This window comes from Rhinolophus hipposideros (genome assembly GCF_964194185.1).
Source record: "Rhinolophus hipposideros genome assembly, chromosome: 4".
NCBI classification, from domain to species: Eukaryota; Metazoa; Chordata; class Mammalia; order Chiroptera; family Rhinolophidae; genus Rhinolophus; species Rhinolophus hipposideros.
The window spans coordinates 48,390,187-48,409,113 of record NC_138050.1 but is presented as its reverse complement, the minus strand read 5'-3'; the positions used below and the strand labels follow the sequence as shown (position 1 = coordinate 48,409,113).

General features: G+C 47.2%; 1 protein-coding gene across 1 annotated transcript in view; it reads left to right on the top strand.

Moving 5' to 3' along the window:
* The first annotated feature begins 2,969 nt into the window (after positions 1–2,969).
* Positions 2,970–18,927, top strand: part of SFRP1 (secreted frizzled related protein 1) — a 46,540-nt gene continuing 30,582 nt past the window's right edge. Inside the window, exons 1-2 of the mRNA XM_081045550.1 lie at positions 2,970–3,773; positions 8,880–8,957. Coding sequence (XP_080901676.1) covers positions 3,230–3,773; positions 8,880–8,957 — 622 coding nt within the window. The 5' untranslated portion in view covers positions 2,970–3,229. The remainder of the gene's footprint in view (positions 3,774–8,879; positions 8,958–18,927) is intronic.

Genomic DNA, 18,927 nt, shown 5'->3' with positions numbered 1-18,927 from the left:
ATTCTGACTGAATCTTTGGAGAGTATCCTAAAAATCACTGATGATATGATAATGGAACAGAATAGGAGGAACAGGCTGGAAAGGCTCTTCCCTCACTCTTCCACCCCCAGTTTTTCTAGGAGAGGGCAGGAAGGAGCTCTGTGTGGGGGAAGAGGCCACCAGGTAGGCACCTGGGAGGCCCCTCGATGACCCTGCTTGGCCCCACAGTCAGCTTTGGGCAATGGGCAGACTGAAGAATGCCTCCTTGAGCTGGTGTTATGAAGCAACAGGGAACCTACTTCCAATTTTCATGTATGGGCACCTGGAAGTGTGAGCAAATCAGAACTCTTTTAAAATGAAAAAACACACAAGTTTAAAGTTGTATTTTGGCCCTATTCTCATATTGAAGAACACTGGTTTCTGGGAGCTCTGTCATGTCAATCGCATGTTTAGAGAACCTTTGTTTTAAAACTTTCTTCTCTACACACACACACACACACACACACACACACACACACACACACACATTCTTGCCATTGGGAAAAGGGAGCCTGGGCTTTGAAGTGCAAAGCTGTAACAGTATGAAAAGGGACCAAAAGACTGTATGCATCACTACAATACAAAGTCTTCAGGCTCTTCTGTCTGGCACCCATTATATAGTATGTAAACTGACTGGACTTTATCCTCCAAAAGCCCAGGTGTAGGTTAAAGTCTGTCAGTGGGACTGAACCCTGAAGTTCTTCCTCTCCAGCTGGGCCTTGGAAGGAGCCAGAAATGTATAGGAGGTTCTGGGGTCTTATTTACATCCACACTCCCTGTTTGTTCTTGAGACAATTGTGACCCTGGCATGGCCTGAGAGGCCTCTCTCTAAAGCAGTAGATCTTTTGGCGGTGGGGTGGGGACTTGGGGATTGGGGGTAATCAAAGTCAACGGGGAACAACCAGACATAGACTAGGTCCTCCCCTGAAAGGATTTGTGAGATTTACTCCTGACTTGAGACTCCAGGACTGGTAGACGTGTGGTTAGCTGGACAGATTTCCAGAATTGAGACGGTGAACAGACCCAAGTCCTCCCACTGTTAGGGTAAACTGTGCAAACATGAGTGAGAGATCAGTCAAGCCTGGATTCAGAGGTGAGAGGCTGTTATCTACTAACACAACTCTTTCTGAGGAGTGAGTAAACAGTCACATTTGGCTTGGGCCTGAGAGCCTGGCTGGAGGACAGAAAAGGACCCCCTACCAAACAACATTTTTCTCTAAATGCCCCTTGAATTGAGACACAGTTGCCCGGTCTCCTGCAGTCTATTCTTTATGAGGAATGTCTTCCCCAGCTTCTCTGGCTGAGCTTTACCAATTGTTTAGGGATTAACCCTTTGCCATCCAAAGTAGTGCTTTATCTTTCTCAGATCTCTTTGCCTCCTTCCTGCCCCATTTGTTTTGGCGCACCTTTCGTAGCCTAGAAATGACAGAGAAGTTGACCATCTGCAGTTGCTTCTTGTGTGCATAGTGGAATCACAATCTCTGTATGGGTATGAGTGCTTTAAGAAAATAGCCTCGCTTCTTCACAAACTCAAGTAGTTTTACTTGGAATCTGTCCATCAAGAAATTTGGTCTGCAGAGTCCAAAGCCAGCTTCCCCGGAGGAGCCTTACAAACAAACTGGCCTGGCAAGGCAGCGCCTCCTACAGTGTCTGCCTTCAGCTCTAAGATCTGTGGCCCATTTGCCACATGGGGCACTAGTATCACACAGCTCAGATGCGGATTTTTTAGCATCCTTCACCTCTCTCCACCCACACTTCAGGATACATGCAGTGTGGAGACCCAGTGAACTTCACGAACTGCTTGCTGCTGTCTCTTGTCCCTTGGGTCAGTCATGGTCACTCTTCCAGGACCCTCCCCTCTCAGGGGAATGTTTGAAGCAAAGAATTCCCAGGAACTCTGAGATGGAGGGTGGCATGGAGACTTCTGTTCCTGGGGGGCTAGATGAGAAGGCCAGGCTGTGTTTCTGCTAATATTCTCCTCTTGCCTTCTGCCTTAATGGGAGCCCGTGGTTTTGACTTGAGGTTCCTGGGCCAGCTCTGAATGTAGCATGTGTGCCGGAGTGATGGATTTGATATTTACACACACCAGGCTGATAAGTGCACATGTGTTTTTAATGTTTTGGCTTTCTACACCACAAACATGTCAATGTGGATATGCGTGCACACACAGACACGCTGTCGGGCTAGGACTTAAGTAGGTTTTTTTTTCTTTTCTTTTTCTCTTTTACTTTTAAAAACTGCCCTCCCAAAGGTAGCACCTTTGCAGCAATATTTCCTGCCACGCTGAGCAACATTTACTTAGTGCCTTTGGTTTTGTTGGAGGGTCACCATCCGGTTATCCCACCTAGAAAGGTCCTGCATTTTTAAACCAGCAAACAGCCCCAACTACACCTTCCTCTTGTTTTTGCAGGAGCCAAGCCTGGCCGGCTGGGGATTAAAAAGCAGTCCTCTGTCGCTTCTGCCTTTCTGAGCCCATGTTTGTCTGGAAACCGCCTTGTCTTTGTACTGCAGCTACACAGAACAAAACCGAGGAGGTGAGCTGCTTGTCTGGTGGGCTGCTGCTTGAAATTAGGAAGAAGTGTAAAAAAGAGTCTTCGTTCTCTCATGGAATTGCAAGTATTGTTAAATTCCTTGCTTCTTTGAGAACCTAAGCAAGTTAATTACAGCGCTAAACATTCTCATTATGCACCCCACACTTCTATTTCCCCTTTCTTTACTTTTCCTACGGTCTCTCATTATTTTCCTTTTATTTATTTATTTTTTTTTGATTTTGTTTTTTTAAGGGGTGTTGACCTGTGTTTGGTTCTAGTAAACCAAAGCCTCCAGCAAGTGAAGCGATTGGCTAATTGCGCCGGTGACTGACGTGCTAAATGAGTGCGGCTCGCCGCAGCCCGGAGCTGATTGGCTGCACCGGGAGACTCCGAGGGCTTTGCAACAGGAGCACCGGGCACTCGAGTCCTGCAGCCTCGGGAGTAGGTGCCGCGCGCCCCGGAGCCCAGGCAGCACCAAGGCCGCGCGCGCTACCCTCCCCGCGGCAGGCCGAGGGCCGCCCCCCGCCGAGGACTGGGCAGGAGCGCGCGGCCACCGACCCAGGCCAGGGTGGGTACAACCCCTTTTGTCCCCGGAGACTCCTGGAAGTTTGCGGCGGGACGCGCGCGGGGAGGCGGCCGGAGCAGCCCCGACGTCGCGGGAGCGAGTGCGCGGAGCCAGCATGGGCAGCGGGCGCGGCGCGGGGGGCGGGCGCGGGGCCGCCGGGGGCGTGCTGCTGGCGCTGGCCGCCGGGTTGCTGGCCGCGGGTTCGGCCAGCGAGTACGACTACGTGAGCTTCCAGTCGGACATCGGCTCGTACCAGAGCGGGCGCTTCTACACCAAGCCGCCGCAGTGCGTGGACATCCCGGCCGACCTGCGGCTGTGCCACAACGTGGGCTACAAGAAGATGGTGCTGCCCAACCTGCTGGAGCACGAGACCATGGCCGAGGTGAAGCAGCAGGCCAGCAGCTGGGTGCCGCTGCTCAACAAGAACTGCCACATCGGCACCCAGGTCTTCCTCTGCTCGCTCTTCGCGCCGGTCTGCCTGGACCGGCCCATCTACCCGTGCCGCTGGCTCTGCGAGGCCGTCCGCGACTCGTGCGAGCCGGTCATGCAGTTCTTCGGCTTCTACTGGCCCGAGATGCTCAAGTGTGACAAGTTCCCCGAGGGGGACGTCTGCATCGCCATGACCCCGCCCAATGCTACCGAAGCCTCCAAGCCCCAAGGTAAGGCCACCCCCTCGGAGGCCCCAAGCGGCCAGGGACCCCCGGGCGGGCCGGGCTGCTGCGGGGGCTGCGGGAAAGCCCCCGCCACCGGATCGCCGCCGCCGCTCCAGTTGCTAGTTCGGACGCGCTCCCCAGAGACTGCTCGCAAGCTGTGCAGAAGTGTTTTTCGAAGCTTCCAGTCCGTCTAAGGCGTTGCTTAGCGCCTGTGCGGACCCAGATGCACGAACCGCGGGGCTTCCCCCGCAGCGGCGGCGGCTCCTCCGCCCCCCACAAACTCGGTCCTGCTCCTGGAGCGGCTCTTCCTGGGGTTCAGTCTCATTTTTCCATACCTGGAACAAAGCCTTATGCGCCAAATAAAAGGACAGCTCGTCTCTCTTTTGGGAGGGAACCAAGTCCCCACCGAAGGGTTTAACATCCGAAGACGGGATGCGCCAGTGGGGAAAAAACCAAACCCAAAGTGTAGAAAGCTCAGAAAGGCCGGAACACGCTAAGGCGCAGCTTTGTTTTAATAGGTTCCATGAGGATTTAAAAAAACCCAAAAAACTAAACAACAACTCTTTCCTTAACTAGTCATTCAGCCAAATAGACCAGGACTGCTGCAGAACTGGCTGAGAAAAAAAAAAAAAAGTTTAGAAACGGGATTTCTGTTTCTCCACCCCTTTCAGGTAACAGCTTTGGGAGGGCTAGGGATGGAGAGCCTCTTGTGTCTCACTCTTGCATACCCCGAGCTTCTCTCATTTACGCAAATCCTCAGGTAAATTAGAAAGATAAAGGTGTAATTAGTTCATTGTTCGCCTCTCCTTGGGGAGTGGAGCTCCGCAAATTGGAGACTTTCCTAACCGCCTCTGGTTTCCGAGGGCCTGAGGTTCCTCTTCGAACCCCCTCCCACTTAAAGGGCAGTTCTTCAGTGGGAGGAAAAACAATCCCAGAGAGGCAACAAAACAAACCAAACAAAAAACCCAACGCAGTGGCCTAACTTTTATAGGCGTGATTTCAACCCTTAATTCTTCCAAAGCAGAGTTGAGACTCAAGGATGTAGAAGTAATCTGAGCTGGGAGACATACACTCAGGTGCTGTTAGCACAGGGGCCTAAATCCGGAGTGTTTTTTGGGAAGGGGGCGTAAGGTGGGGGTGGGGCTGCTTGCTGACTTAGGACATCTTGAAGTGATGCCTAAAAGATGTCCACTGATGGGTGTGCTCCCCCAGAGTGAGGATAGGGATAGGTATGGGGAAAGAGGCACCCCGAATTTTGAATGCTCTTGCTTATTCCAGGGAGGGAGAAGATAAGTCCAGTGTGACCAATATTGGATGGCATGGATCCCGGCTAGGTGGGAAAGACAGCAGGCAGGGGTGAGGTCTCAGCACCTCTGCTTTCTGCTTCCTGGGTGTCTGCACAGGGTTAACTTCCTGGAAGGGCAGCCCTTTGAGATCGGGAGCTGAGCAGTTCCCTAGAGCAAACAAAGCACTTTGTGTTTTGCGGGTGTGAAGCCAGCTCCTGCTGCCCCAGAATATTCCTTCTCCCCTTCCTCTGCGTGGCTCTGGGGGATTGGCTCAATCTTGTCCCTGGAGGCTGTGGTCAGCTCGGCTCGCGCTGAGTCCACTCCCAGTTGCCTTTTTTTGGGAACAGCTGGTAGTCATGAAGTGGAGACCTTTGGAGGAACACGTTCTGAAGGGGAGATGTGGGGACTGGCTGGGGTGTCTCCTTATGAAGGGGAAAGAATCCTCCCAGATGAGCCCCCAAAAGGCTGAGATGAAGTAGCAGAAAACAAAATAATTTTCATATTGAAGCCTTTTACTCCTTGGCTGCTGTTCCACTTGTCTGCCACTTCCTCAGTCTGGACCTTTGTACCATCCTCCTTTCCCCTTCTCTCCATCCCAGGTGTGCCCAAGGTAGTCACCTTCCCAAGATCAGCTGCTGAACAGATAGAAAGGCTGTGAGAAGACCAGTTCAGGTGTGGGACTAGGGAACTGGTTCTCCCCTCAGCATTTTTGGTGAGAAGCTCTATCCTGAGAGGGCATCCATTGCTCCCCAGGACTGCAGCCACTCAGTGGGAGGGAGCCCCACATGACTTCCTCTGAGGCTGAATGGCCACAGATGGTCAGCTGAGCACGGAGGTGGGAGGAGTGTGTGTGTGTGTGTGTGTGTGTGTGTGTGTGTGTGTAGAGGCAGGTCGATACTGACCACATTTCTGGTCCTCATCACCTTAAGGCTGGTGGCTCCGGAATAAGAACTGCTACTTGTGGATAACAATAAGTACACGGGCACTACTTTTATTGCCTTTTGTTTCTTTAAGATTAAAACTGAATTTTCAAAACAGCACCATATCTCTGCATAGTTTGACTGGTTTCTGTTCATATCCTTGGACATGTATAGTTTTGGGGTATTGGGTAGCCCTTTGTTATTAACGATAAACTTGATAATGAGAAATGAGTCAGAAGATACCTTCTCCCCAAAAGGCTACTACTGCCCAAGCTGCATTTGTTATAGGAGAGGCAAGTTTTCTTTTTCCAGGAAAGTTATTTCTAAATCTTGTACTTACGTTAGACCTGTGTACTCCCAGGCTGATAAATAGTTATTTCCCCTCCCTGCCAGGTTTTCCTGATTCAAGTTGTATGAATAAGCACATACTTTTAGTTGAGTTGTTGTTTAGGCATGTTGAGCATTAAATTAGCCCGGCAGTTTTAGTCATAGATTGCAGAGGCCACAGTACCCTCATTCGTGCTTTCTATAGGTCCCTTCTCCATGTACCAAGGAGCTGCCCAGGAAAGGCCTGCTCTGTGTGTGTGTGTGTGTGTGTGTGTGTGAGAGAGAGAGAGAGAAAGAGAGAGAGAGAGAGAAACACTTGTGCGTATGTGTGTGAGAGAAGAGGAGGGGAGAGAATGTGCTGTGTGCGTGTGTGTGCATTGATTTTTAAAAATGCACTTAATCCTGATTCCAGTGTTGTACTTTCTCCTCTACTCCTCCTTAAATATTGATAAAACACAAAACATTTTAGTTTTTTGTTCCTTTGCTTTAAATATTATTTTAAATATGCCTTAAAACAGCGATTTAGTTCTACCTTGCAGACGAATGACTGGATGGATTTTTCCTGCTGAGGCAGCCTGAGGGGCTCCAAGTACAATTGGTGGGGGCACAGATTAATATTGCATTAACATTCCTCCCTTCTCTGGGTTGAGCTGCTCCAGAGTTGGCTGTTAAGGAAAGCAAGATGGGGAAAGCCATATTGAGAACACACTGAGGTCACCTCAATGAGCTCCTGCCATCCTGGGAGGCATGGAAGGTCAAGTGTAACTGATGGGCCAGAGGAAAATGCCCCTGTGGGTTACAGAGCCCTTGGCTGCCAGTAGGGTCAGGGAACTCCGAGTGTCCAGATGCGATGGTGTGAGTGTGTGGTGTAGATGGCAACCTGGCAATAGCTTTGGCTCTGCAACTTGTTTGGTCAAGATTATACTGATGGAAACTTGCAATGTGGTAACTTCTACATTTAAAAAAATAACCTAAACGAGGAAAATCCCAAAGCACAATTGACTCTCCAGGTTTAAGTAACATGGTCCTTCTTTTATTGCGGGGCTTCCTTTCCCTGTTTTTCTCCCCCTGGAAGCAAGAATCATACGCAAAATTTTGGGTAAGGTATTCCCTTTGTTATGAACACTACCAGTCTCAAGCTCTAGGTGAAAACCAAATTGCCAACATCTGGGCCAAAAGATAGTCACACAGTCTTTTGCTGGGAGTGCAGCTGTGGTTCTTGCTGCACTAAGAATCTGGATAGTGTTTGGCCTTGAGTAGAGTAAAGGCGAGGGAGGAATCGGCAACAGAGACTAAGGCCATGCAGCGACCCTCTTGGAAGTGGGGGCTGGGTGATCAGCTGTGTCCTAGGAGCTGTGCAGCTCCCTCCTTATCATCCATCTTGGGAGGCTTTGCCCATTTCACTGAGTCACAAAGGAGGGAGCTCACTGAGGAGGAGATACTGTCCCAGAAGCAGTGGAGAGGGACGGGAAGGAAGGGACAAAGAGCCTTATATGTGAGCGGGGGTCGCTCAGCACACCGTCCTTCCTTATGGTGACTTTCCTGTGCTCCTTAGCTCCAGGCTGGCTTGGCCTCCAGTGCTGTGCCAGGGATGGCGTGCTCATAAAACATGGTAATGCTTCCCTAGACCACGGATTAAACTCTAGGTTGTTTGAAAGGTGGTGATGGTGATGATGATGATGATGATGATGGCAGTGATGATGATGGTGATGGTGGTAGTGGTGATGATAAGACACCCTTCTGGGGATTCCACTGTACCACTTTCTCCCTGACCTTCCATGAAGGCGCTTTACCTCTTAGCGATCCCTCCAGGATCAGCAGAATTTTGGCTTGGAGGAGGCCTCTAGCCCTGGCCTCAGGTGCCTCGTCCCCTGGGGCTTAGCCACCTCCCATTGGCCCTCACACTGGACACACACACACACACACACACACACCCCTCCTCTTCAAAGCACTTCACAGTGCCGTGAAAACGCCTCCAAAGGGTGTCTCCCATCCACCTCTGTCCTCCCATTTGGCAGCTCTTGCTAGGAACTCATACTGCAATAGCCCTTTTGGAGAGCGGTGTTCAGGGTCGGGGTTAGAGTTTGCGAGTCTGGCAGTTTTATTTCCTTGGCTCCTAGAGAGCTGGTCAGGTTAATCTGCTGTCTTGGGAGTTTGGGAATGGAAAGGGGGCAGGAATCAGAGGGGAATATTTAAAGGAGAGGGGAGAAAAGAACAGGAAACAAACAACTGGACTATATGTGAAAAGTCAACTTTTCACAGGAACCCATCATACCCCATCAAGGCACAATTCATAGGACCTGCCCCATCCAGCCCTATATAATGTTGGTGTAAGTTGTTGTGCCATATTCAACAGCTCTAGCCCCCAAATTTTCGGGAAACCATATTCGGTTTATAGCTTTAGGCCTTGGGCTCCAGGACTCTTGTTTTCAATTCTCAGGTTGCCTTTCAGAAATTCAAGAAGACCTTTAACTACTTTCATCCTGGTCATGGGCTGATCTCTTTCCCAGACACGGTTCTTTCCTGCATCCCGTACACCTATACTCACAGCTCCTGTTTCTCCCTCTTTCCCTTCCCAGGCACAACTGTGTGTCCTCCATGTGACAACGAATTGAAATCTGAAGCCATAATTGAACATCTCTGTGCGAGCGAATTTGGTAAGAAAGTGTCCCTGGCCTCCTCAGGGAGGTTTGACATTCCCTGGTTCCTTCTGGCCCTGCTGAACAGAGCCGGTTGATGCATCTTTATGGAGTTTTATATTTTCTACCTCCAATCTTCCCAATGGCTGCTTTTCTCAGGCAGATGGAAGACCAGATAGGATGGGGAACTGGCCAGTTTTTATTAAAGTCAAATTTTGCTTTCGTCCTTCTGTAGGGGAGGATCACTGAACAGGTTTTTAGGGACCTTCTGTAGGAATGGAGGGAGGGAGACTTGGGATAGTTGGACACAAGCTAGGGGAAACACCACTCCTTGGCAGCGGGCAGCTTGAGCTGGCCTTCTCTCCATGCTGGCTCTTTCTCCATCCACCCCTAGGTGTCAGCACCACTCTACCCAGGATCTGAAATGGCTGATGATGGGGTGCCTTTCTAGGGAGGGGAGAGTCCAACATTAGGGCATTCAGAGGAGTCCTTTCAGGCAAAGAAAATTGACATCCCTATAGTAGCAAGACTTCTCTCCCTTTTCCCCCACATCACTCTGGCTTAATAAGGGAACTTCGAATCAGCACTTACAGCCCCAGGAGAAGGGTTGGATGTGGCCTGGGAAGCAGATCTCAAGGGGCCTATCAGGGATGGTCCCTTGTAGTCTGTCCTGCAGAAGACCTGTGCCCCACATCCATTTGAAGGGCTGACTCCCTTGCGCCTGCCTCCATTTTATACGGATGCCAGGAAGTGGCTTGGGCCAGGCCCGCTTTGCTGAAGGATAGGTTTAGCCTGACACTAAACAGTGCATTTCTCATGGTGCCTGCACTGTGTCCCTCAGGCTGGATTTCATATAGAATTTTTACCAGGTAAAGCAGAACGGTAGGTACCATGAGTCTTTATGTCCCTTTAGAAACCTACTCCATGTCATTAACCAGGCATAGTAAGGGCCTTGTACTGGCAGAATACTGTGTTTAAATGAGCCGCACATATGTGAGTGCACATGTGAGTTAAATGAAATTATACGTGTAACAGACATATTCTCAGGGTATGTGTCATTGTGACTGAGGACAGAGGTTGGAGAATTCAGACCCTTTGCCACAGAGAGCTTCTTGAGAATGGATGCTTTTTGTGTGCTTTATTTCTGCACTAGCTGTCTCTGCCTGCCTCCTTCGTTCTCGGGGGAGGACAGCAGGACCACTAGGAAGATTTGGTCTACTCTGCATTTTGCTGCTTGTGTTTGTCACACCCTTTTTCTTGTCATTTTAAATGAACTCAGATAAAATTGTAGTGGGCTCTGATTACCCTTCCATTTGATCGTGGTCACACCTTTGCTTCGTGGGTGCCAAACACCAGGCTGAGCCTGGCAGAGCTCCTGCCACGCCCCCCCACTGCCTTAGCAACAAGCTTTTCTTCTGCAAATGGGGATGAGATTCCTTCCTAAAGACACATTTGGATATAGAGAAAAAGGACATAAATAAAATTTCTCAGAAATCTTGATGAGAATATTTTTGCTGCATGTGTGGGGCAAGAAGAATCTGCTCAGGTGTAGCTGTGTTCCTTAAGGGTCCTCACAAGGGATAACTAAGGGGCCGCTCTTGTGGATTTCATCGATCCTCTTCAGATATTGTAAATCACCACACTCACTTTTAGTAATTGGCCCCTCGACATTTCATCAAATCCAGGGAATCATGTTAGAGTAAAGTCTGAAAGGTAATATATTAGCTAATGTATATGCTCATGTAACTTTCATTAGGCTCAGCTCCTGAGGGAAGTGCGATGGAAAACCCTGGAACTGATTGTGTGGAGGTGACTGGCAGGTGATGCCTGAATTTGAGTTAAGAAACTCAAATTCAATGCATCTGATCTTTCATTTATTATCCATTCATTCAACATTTCTTGAGTGGAAGGTACTGTGCTAGATGCCATATCCCAAAATATTTAGAATAAATTAAAATTTAACTAGAAATTAAAAAGAATTTTGACCAAACACTAATCACTGATTTCCTAGAGAATTGTGGAGTCATTTTTTAATTCACCAGCTGACAGGGGTCTGTGGAAACTCAAGGCCAAAGTTAATGCTGAGGAGCCATTAGAAGAGAATCCATGCTTGTGCTCAGATTTTTGCCTGGAACTTATCAACCTGAACTTGTTATCAGGTTTTCTCCTCTTCCTCCAGTTGCCCACCAAAATTCTGGTTGGTAGCTGGAGCCTTGTGGCAACTAGTTAAACTAGAGACATTCCCTAGACATGAGCTGAAGAGGCAAGCTTTGGGGAAAGAATTTGAATGTGGAAGGTTGACCTGTGGTGTAGGGCAAGGGTTTAGAGCAGGGGTGTCCAAACGTTTTTCAACCAAGGGCCATATGCGGTAAAATACGCAAAAGAGCCGAGCCACTCACTCGAGGTGAAGTACGTATTGCCTCACCTGGTTTATTTAAGTAAACTAAATATATTTTTGGAATTTGCTGCGGGCCAATAAAAAATGGATCATGGGCCGCAGTTGGCCCGCGGGCCGCAGTTTAGACACCCCTGGTTTAGAGGGTGCTCAGGTAACTCACCTGGGGATGGATATCCTTTTCCCACTGTAGTAGGTACCTGCTAAGTCAGCAAGCACTTGCTCACTGCTTATAGGAGGGAGGGGTATATCTTATTTTAATAACCAGTCAAGTCTTGGTGAATCTGAGAGATTAGCTGTTTGGGACTGTGTTTTTCTAGCCCTGAGATTATTTTCTTCTTGAGTTTATAGAACTTTTACTCTCTGTCATGCTGCCTCCCCCACTTAATGGAAGACGAACAGCTGCTGGACTTTGCCCTAGAGGCATTTGTCTCCTCAGCGTAGGTATGGGTGTATGCCAGGCTTTTGTGATCTGGATGCAGGAGAGACTTTTTGGCTTTTTATTTATAGTGTTCTTATAAGACAGTAGATAGGAGTTTGTTTTTCCCTTCTCTCTTTGCAGGGGCTGAGCTTAGCGTTGCTCTTCTCAGCACCCTGGGAATGCAGCCTTGTTGAGAAACTTGTTTCCTAGTTTAGTTCATTTCAAGTAAGTGAGGCAGTCAGCTACGCTGATGGGATTCAGTTAGGAAACAAAGAAATTCAGCAATGCAAGCTGACACACTACAGAAAAGAAAAAGAATGTTTTACTCCCTACTCCAGGGATCAAACTTTGCATTAAGTGGCTCTGACATCCCCGGTGGAAAGATATCAGGTTGTTGGAAAGCTCTCTGTGAGCTCCAGGAGCAAGGGGTGTATTCCTTCTGGGTCAGCACACACACTTGCCCCCCTGCCAGTGCATCCTGGACTCCTGCATGTCCAACCCATTACCTCCTCCTCGGGCAGTACATTTTTAACTCTCTGTCTGGTCTGCTTGGCCACTAATCTCTCCACCCCTGCACTGTACCTCCTCAGTTCAGAGCACATTTTTTCCCCCAACAGGGAAAAGCATCAGTAGAAACACCTGTGTGCTGATGCTCAGGAATGCAGCTGGATCAAGCACCAGATGTGGGAAAGCCAAAAGTTAGGTGGTGCAAAGTCTCTGAATTCAACATGGTGGTCAGCCTGCCTGCTGTGCTTAACTTAGGTCATACTGATCTGCTTTTTGTTTTCTCTCTGCTTTTCCTGCTGTACGACAACGGGGTGCTGCCCTGTCTCTTAAACTGGCCAATATAGTGCTTGCAAGCTGCCACACTAATAATCCTACTGTTAACAACTCAGTGCCCATAGCTGTCTTTCCTTCAGGTTAACTTATCCCAGGGATGTGCGGATCTGATTTATAATTGCTGTGAGGTTAGGACCCCACCTCTGACCACTCTCTTTAGCTTCTTCTCCAGTATCTGCAAATACTCGTAAGCTTTTCTGGTAGGAATGTGCATGACGATATACTTCTGCTACTGTGTTTCCCCCAAAATAAGACCTAGCCAGACAATCAGGTCTAATGCATCTTTTGGAGCAAAAAATTAATGTTAAGACCCAGTCTTATTTTACTATAATATAAGACCGGATATAATATAATATAATATAATACCCAGTCTTATTTTATTGTAACATGAGTCTTACATTAATTTTTTGCTCCAAAAGACGCATTAGAGCTGATTGTCTGGCTAGGTCTTATTTTCAGGGAAACACGGTAAGATAGTTTAGAGCTTTCTCTTGTACTGGCTTCTCCAGTTTTTTGAGCTTGAGAATTTAGGTGGCAATATTTTTTTCAGCCCAGTATTTTCTCGCTGTGGAAAAAGATTACTTTGCCTCCAGAAATTTTCCTTGCCTTCTGGATTTTTTTTTCCACTATATGTTTCCTCATAAAGAGTAAAACCATACATTGCAACCCTAAAATGAGTCAAATAGGAAAGAAAAATCAGCACTCATAGGTAGCACTTGGGAGTATTCCCCTCAAAGAAATATTTTTAGAGGTTCCTGCACCTTTACTAATTTGTTCGCACCCCTTTCTCAAGGTGTCTTGGCTGTGCTGCTGTTGGAAGGCACAGTGTTTTACTCTGAATGGCAGTTTGATCTCTTGCAAAAAACGGGTTCAGCCTTTCCAAACCAAACCGTGGTTTCCTCCCGCAGATGAGGAAAACCGGCTGCCAGCACAGTAATTGGAACATCTGTAAGCTGCTTGAGAGCAGGGTCTGTATCTTGTACCATACTTTACCTAGTGTAAGATGCCCATGAATTGTGAGATGTGCTATTCATTTTGTACCCCTGACAAAGAAAACATGCTTCATGTTCAAATGTAACGATAATCTGTGTCTTAGCATGAACAGAAACAAGGCTTGTTTGTACTTACATAGTCTCTGGCACAGTGTCTTAGACATGGCGGCATAAAATAAAAGCTTTGTCAGATGAGAATATGAATGGCGGGATGCTGGGATTTGGAAATTTTTTCATAAACGGAGAAAGTTCCTTTCCAAGTGACTCTGTGTCACTTGTTTATTAAGTTCAAGGAAAATTATATGCCCTGTTTTAGGTGACTGAGTGTATGTATAAAAGAACAAAAAAAGCCCTAATATTCAGCAATCTAGTTTAGTCCAAGTAAAATTAAATAGACGTGGGAGAAGGAATTGTTAGCCCAGGCGGGAGTTGGCAGACTCATAACAACTGGTTTTTATTGTCAGGGATGATCTCTACAATACATATTCCATCCACAGATCTCTAAGTACTTGCAACATGTTGTGACATCTCATGTGCAGGAGAACATGGGGTCGGGTGCTTTAAGTACACTGGTCGTTCCCAGCTCACAGTCTGAGTACCATTCTAAGTAGTCTTCCCATGCCTGGGGCTGGGTTGGACAGTGCAGAGACCAGAGCGGAACCAGGAGCCTTCACAGCTTTCAAGTTGGCTGGGTGAGTTGTGAGGAGTTGTGGTCAGAGGAATCAGGCCTTGGGCAGTTTGGATTGAAGTCACATGGGAGCACTTTACACTCTGAAGCCATGTCAAGGAACTAAGGAAAAGCTGAGCTAAGAACCAAAACTTCCCCTCCTGCGAGCATGGTGCACTCTATCTCCATCTCTGATTCCTTCTTGGCTGTATCTGTGGCAGGAAGATAGATGAAACACATTTCAACGAGAAGCATTTCTTTCTAGCATCTTTGAACCTACAAAAGTATGCTGAAATATGAGAAAGGACACAGAAACCCAGGATCCATGGATGGCGCATGGCATTCTCTGGAACTGAGTTTAATACTCTCTGTGCTACTATATGTATGCCTTGCAATACTGGGCAAATCTCTCAACCTCTCCAGGCTTCAGCTTCCCTCTGTGAAATGGCAACTGACAGCCAGGTATAAGTTTTGTTGAGGTGTAGCTGAAATAGCGTGTAAGGAACCGGCATGTAGGCTGGACTTGGTACACATTCATAGGTGCTCTTTGCAGGGAGGGTAGTAGCCCTGAGACCTGTCCCGGGCAGACAATGCCTCCCTTCGCAGCTCTCACCAAACAAGGACAGAAACTCTGTCCTCTGCTCTCAGTGTAGTTATTGAGATCTTTCCTGAACCAAATTCTGTTTTTCAGCCCTCTCCCCTCTCTGCATCATGTTGAAATGATTGCTTTTCTTTGTCCTAAGACAGATTTAAGCATGGGCATGGTGGGTTCAGAATAGGCTGACACCTGACTTCCCCCTCTTTGTGGTTAAATCCAGTTCTGAGTAGGTTATTCCTTGGGATGGTCAGTTGCCAAACGGTGTAGTTTGGGGGTCTTTTGATGTGTATTCTCCAACCTGCAGTTCTGTAATTGTCTGGTTGTGAGTGGCCCCCACCCCAATGCCTAGCCCTCCTTTTTTTTTAAACTTATTGTGGTAAAATATATATAACATAAAATTGATCATTTTAACCATTTTTAAGTATGTGCATGAAGTATATTCACATTGTTGTGCAACCATCACCACTATCCCTTTTTAGATATTTTTCATTATCCCAAACTGAAACTCTGTACTCAAACACTCACTCCCCAATCTCCTCTCCCCCACCCCCGGAAACCACCATTCCACTTTCTGTCTCTATGAATTTGACTATTCTAGGTACGCATATAAGTGGAATCCTACAATATTTGTCCTTTTGTGTCTGGCTTATTTCACTTAACAAAATGTCCTCCTTATCATTTGACATATACATAAACTATCATGGAGAAGGGGGGGCAAGGAGTATTTGCCCTCAAGTTCACCCTGTTCTCTGAAGCTTCCTTAGAGTGGTTGGAGGAAAAGGGTGTAAGGGATGAGATGGGATAAGAGGGCTATTCACAGCCCACACAAGCAGCCCGTTTCTTTGGGTGTTGCCTTGCTCATCTTAGCCCCTGTGTCATTCTAAAGATATGCCAGGCTTGGTGTGGGACCTTAAAAATCAGCCAGTCCAGGGCTCTCATCTTACAGATTGAGGAAAATAAGACTCACATAAGAGAGTTAGTCACGTGATTGCCCAAGGCCATTGCCTGGCATCCCTCACAGTTTTTATTCTCATCAGCATCTACCTAGGTAGCCAGTCCAGATTCCATACCCATCCTCTTTCATGTTCTCTCATGCCCATCACATTTTCATCCTGTCAGAAATGGTCGAGGAAGCTCCCTGACAAGGGGGCATAGGGTGCTCCTTCACTACTTTCCGTGTTTGTGAAATGTAAAGGGACTGATGTCTGTGCCTAACCTATAGAAAGAGCTTAGCAATAGTTGATTTCTTTCTCTGTGGAAAGAGGCACACAGACAGTGCAGTAGGTTAGAAAGAACATAGGCTTCAGGCCAGACAGGCTTGGATTAAATCCCAACCCGATAAGCTGAGAGACCATGAGGAATTCTCTTAACCTCCCTGAGCCTGTCTCCTCATTTGCAAAATGTGGATGGTGCTTCCTGTGTTACTGTGGGAAGAATTGAATTAATCAATATGGTGACTGCTCAAACCATAATAATAATCTTTTCTTATTTGAAAGAATTGTTTCAGGATGGAAATTAGCCTACGTAGGAAGAAGATTCTAGCACTAATGAAATCAGTTTGGCAAAAATATTTATGAAGTAGAATGGAATGTCCTTGTTAATTCTCTGGCTAACAGAGAATTAAACTGAAGGAGCCTTTTTAAAAGTTCATTTGGAAAAACTTGCAAAAACTTTGTGCAGCTTCAAGGTGCTATAGTTAAAAAACCAAACCAAACCAAAATTCAAACCAAACCCAAGGCAAACACAAAACAACCCTCCATACTAGCAGTTTTAGTTGGACACCCTTAAGTCATTGTGAAACTGGACGTCATCAGACAATACAGACTGCAGAACACTCCAGGCTTGGGCTGAGTATAGACCAATTCCAGGACACCCCCACCCAAGTTTTTGTTTTGTTTTTTTTTTTTTTTTTTAGAAATCTTATTCCTAATGTGAGTTTTTCTATTCAGAATTTATTGCGGTGTGTTTAAGAGAGTGTTTAGATCTTGCGTGTTGTACTTCCCTCTGTCCTCCCCTTTTCTTCAAGTAGTATATCCAGGGTAGCTTTTAATTTCTTTCCCAACAGCTGCCTTGTGACATGCACTCCCTTCAACCAAAAAAAAAAAACACAACCCCCCCCCCCCCCCAAAACACAGGCTATGTTCAGAAGCCACTGAATATTTAAATATTGGTAAAGTTTGTCCCATTTTGCATAAATGAGCCAAAGCTCCAATCTATCTATATATATATATATATTTTTTAAGGAGAACAAATGGCCAAAGAAATGTCAGGCCCTTTCCCTGCTTCAGTTTGCGTAGAGCAGCCAATTAAACATGCATTAACTTGGGAAGGCTTCTCAAAGCCCTATAGATTGCACTTGAAATCTTTGTTTAGTCTTTCAGGAACATTGTCACATGGATGATTTATCAAAGAAAGTTGTTTATTTGGCAGTAAAATAAACTCTGAGCCTGTTCAGGCTAAGATTTCCCGTGAATTTCTACCAAGGTAAACACTGGTAACTGGCAGGTTGCAAATTCCGTGTAAAAGCCAGACACATACAATAAATATTTGAGCTACAGCTTTGCTGTGTAAGAGGCCCAGCCTGTCACTAGCACTGTCACTCTTACTGTGCCTGGGAGGACCTGGCACAGAGTCCTGGCTGAACGGGCCACCAGTAGCAAGAACTGGAAGAGCCCGTGTTTGCAGGAGCTGCTCCTGCTGTGTGGGCCTTGCTGGGCTTGAGTGCCACTTAGCGCTGGCACTGGGGACATCCTGGTTCAGAGAGCACAAGCCTCAGGACGGCTTCCCTCAGCGTCACACAAACAGCCTGTGTTGAGTTATGAGGGAAGTGAACCAGAAGCGGCCAGTTTAGGTTTCTTTGAAAATAGACATTTGTTGTACTAAATTGACAGGGGGCTGGGGCATGTTGAATGATTTGGGAGCTGGGGCCAGAGCATGGTGGAAGGGGGTGAAATCACCTTGTGAGTTCTGCTGAGCTGGAATTATAGTGGCAGAAAGTGATGAGATGATTCCCCTGGACCTCTGGCATGGCTCATTGATGGCTGTGTGAGATCCATTTGGGAATAAAGAGGGCAGATCCAGCTCTGTGAGTGCTACTTTAAGTGTAGAGTCCAGGTGTGAGTGATGAGTGAATGAATAAATGAAAGGTGATGATGGAGAAGAGAGGAAATAAAGCCTTCTCCATCTTTGAAAGCAAGATATTGTGGTCATTGTTCATAGAAGCTATTCAGGGAGTGACCCCTAAGTTATAAACTGCTTATTCTCAGCCCCAGTCCCAGAAGCTGGAGCTTCTGGGTAACCCTGGTCTTGGTCGGGATCCTTGGTGCAAGACAGAATTTAAAGGTGTGCAAGGATACCATGTATAACTCAACCTGACTTCCTCTGGGTGGAGCAGAGGGTGAAAGCAAGGGCCCCAGAGAAGAGGCTACATTTGTGTCTGTTTGATGAGGGCTTTAGGGGTTGGGCAGAACATCCATGCTCTCATTTGAGTCTTGAAAATAAATAGTTGTGGTCTTTCTGGGCTGGACAGGCTGCGGGTGTGTGAGGCGCAGTTGTTCTGACTGCTCTTAGGGACTGAGGTCCAGTTAATAGATGCTTACTGGCTTGCAGATATTTAGGGGAATAAAGGACTATTTTCTTTAGGGCAAGAATTGAGGGAAATCATTTACAAATTTGGAAAGGATGTCTGTGAGGTGTGAAAAGATGGCAAAACGGTACTTTGGCAGTGGGGAGAAATTAGGAACCAGCTTCCCTAAACTATGTTCTCACTCCTTTGGGCAGGATTATGAGTGGGATTTTCCCTCTCTTGTTTTCTCTGGCCCTTCCACCAGCGCTTTCCCCAGGACGTGTCCTCCTGGGAGTACCTCAGTTGTGTTCTCTTCTCTTTGTGAGCCCTCTGAAAGTTAGTTTACACGGGTGTGTCTTCCATAACAGATCCATTCAGCTTCTGGAAATGACTTTATGGCTGAAGGAAATCCCTACCTTTGTGTCTGGCAGCAGAGCTAGAAACGGGGCTGGAATAAGCACTTTAAACCCTCAAACAGCTGGCCCCTGAAAGACGAGTCCCCTCACGCAG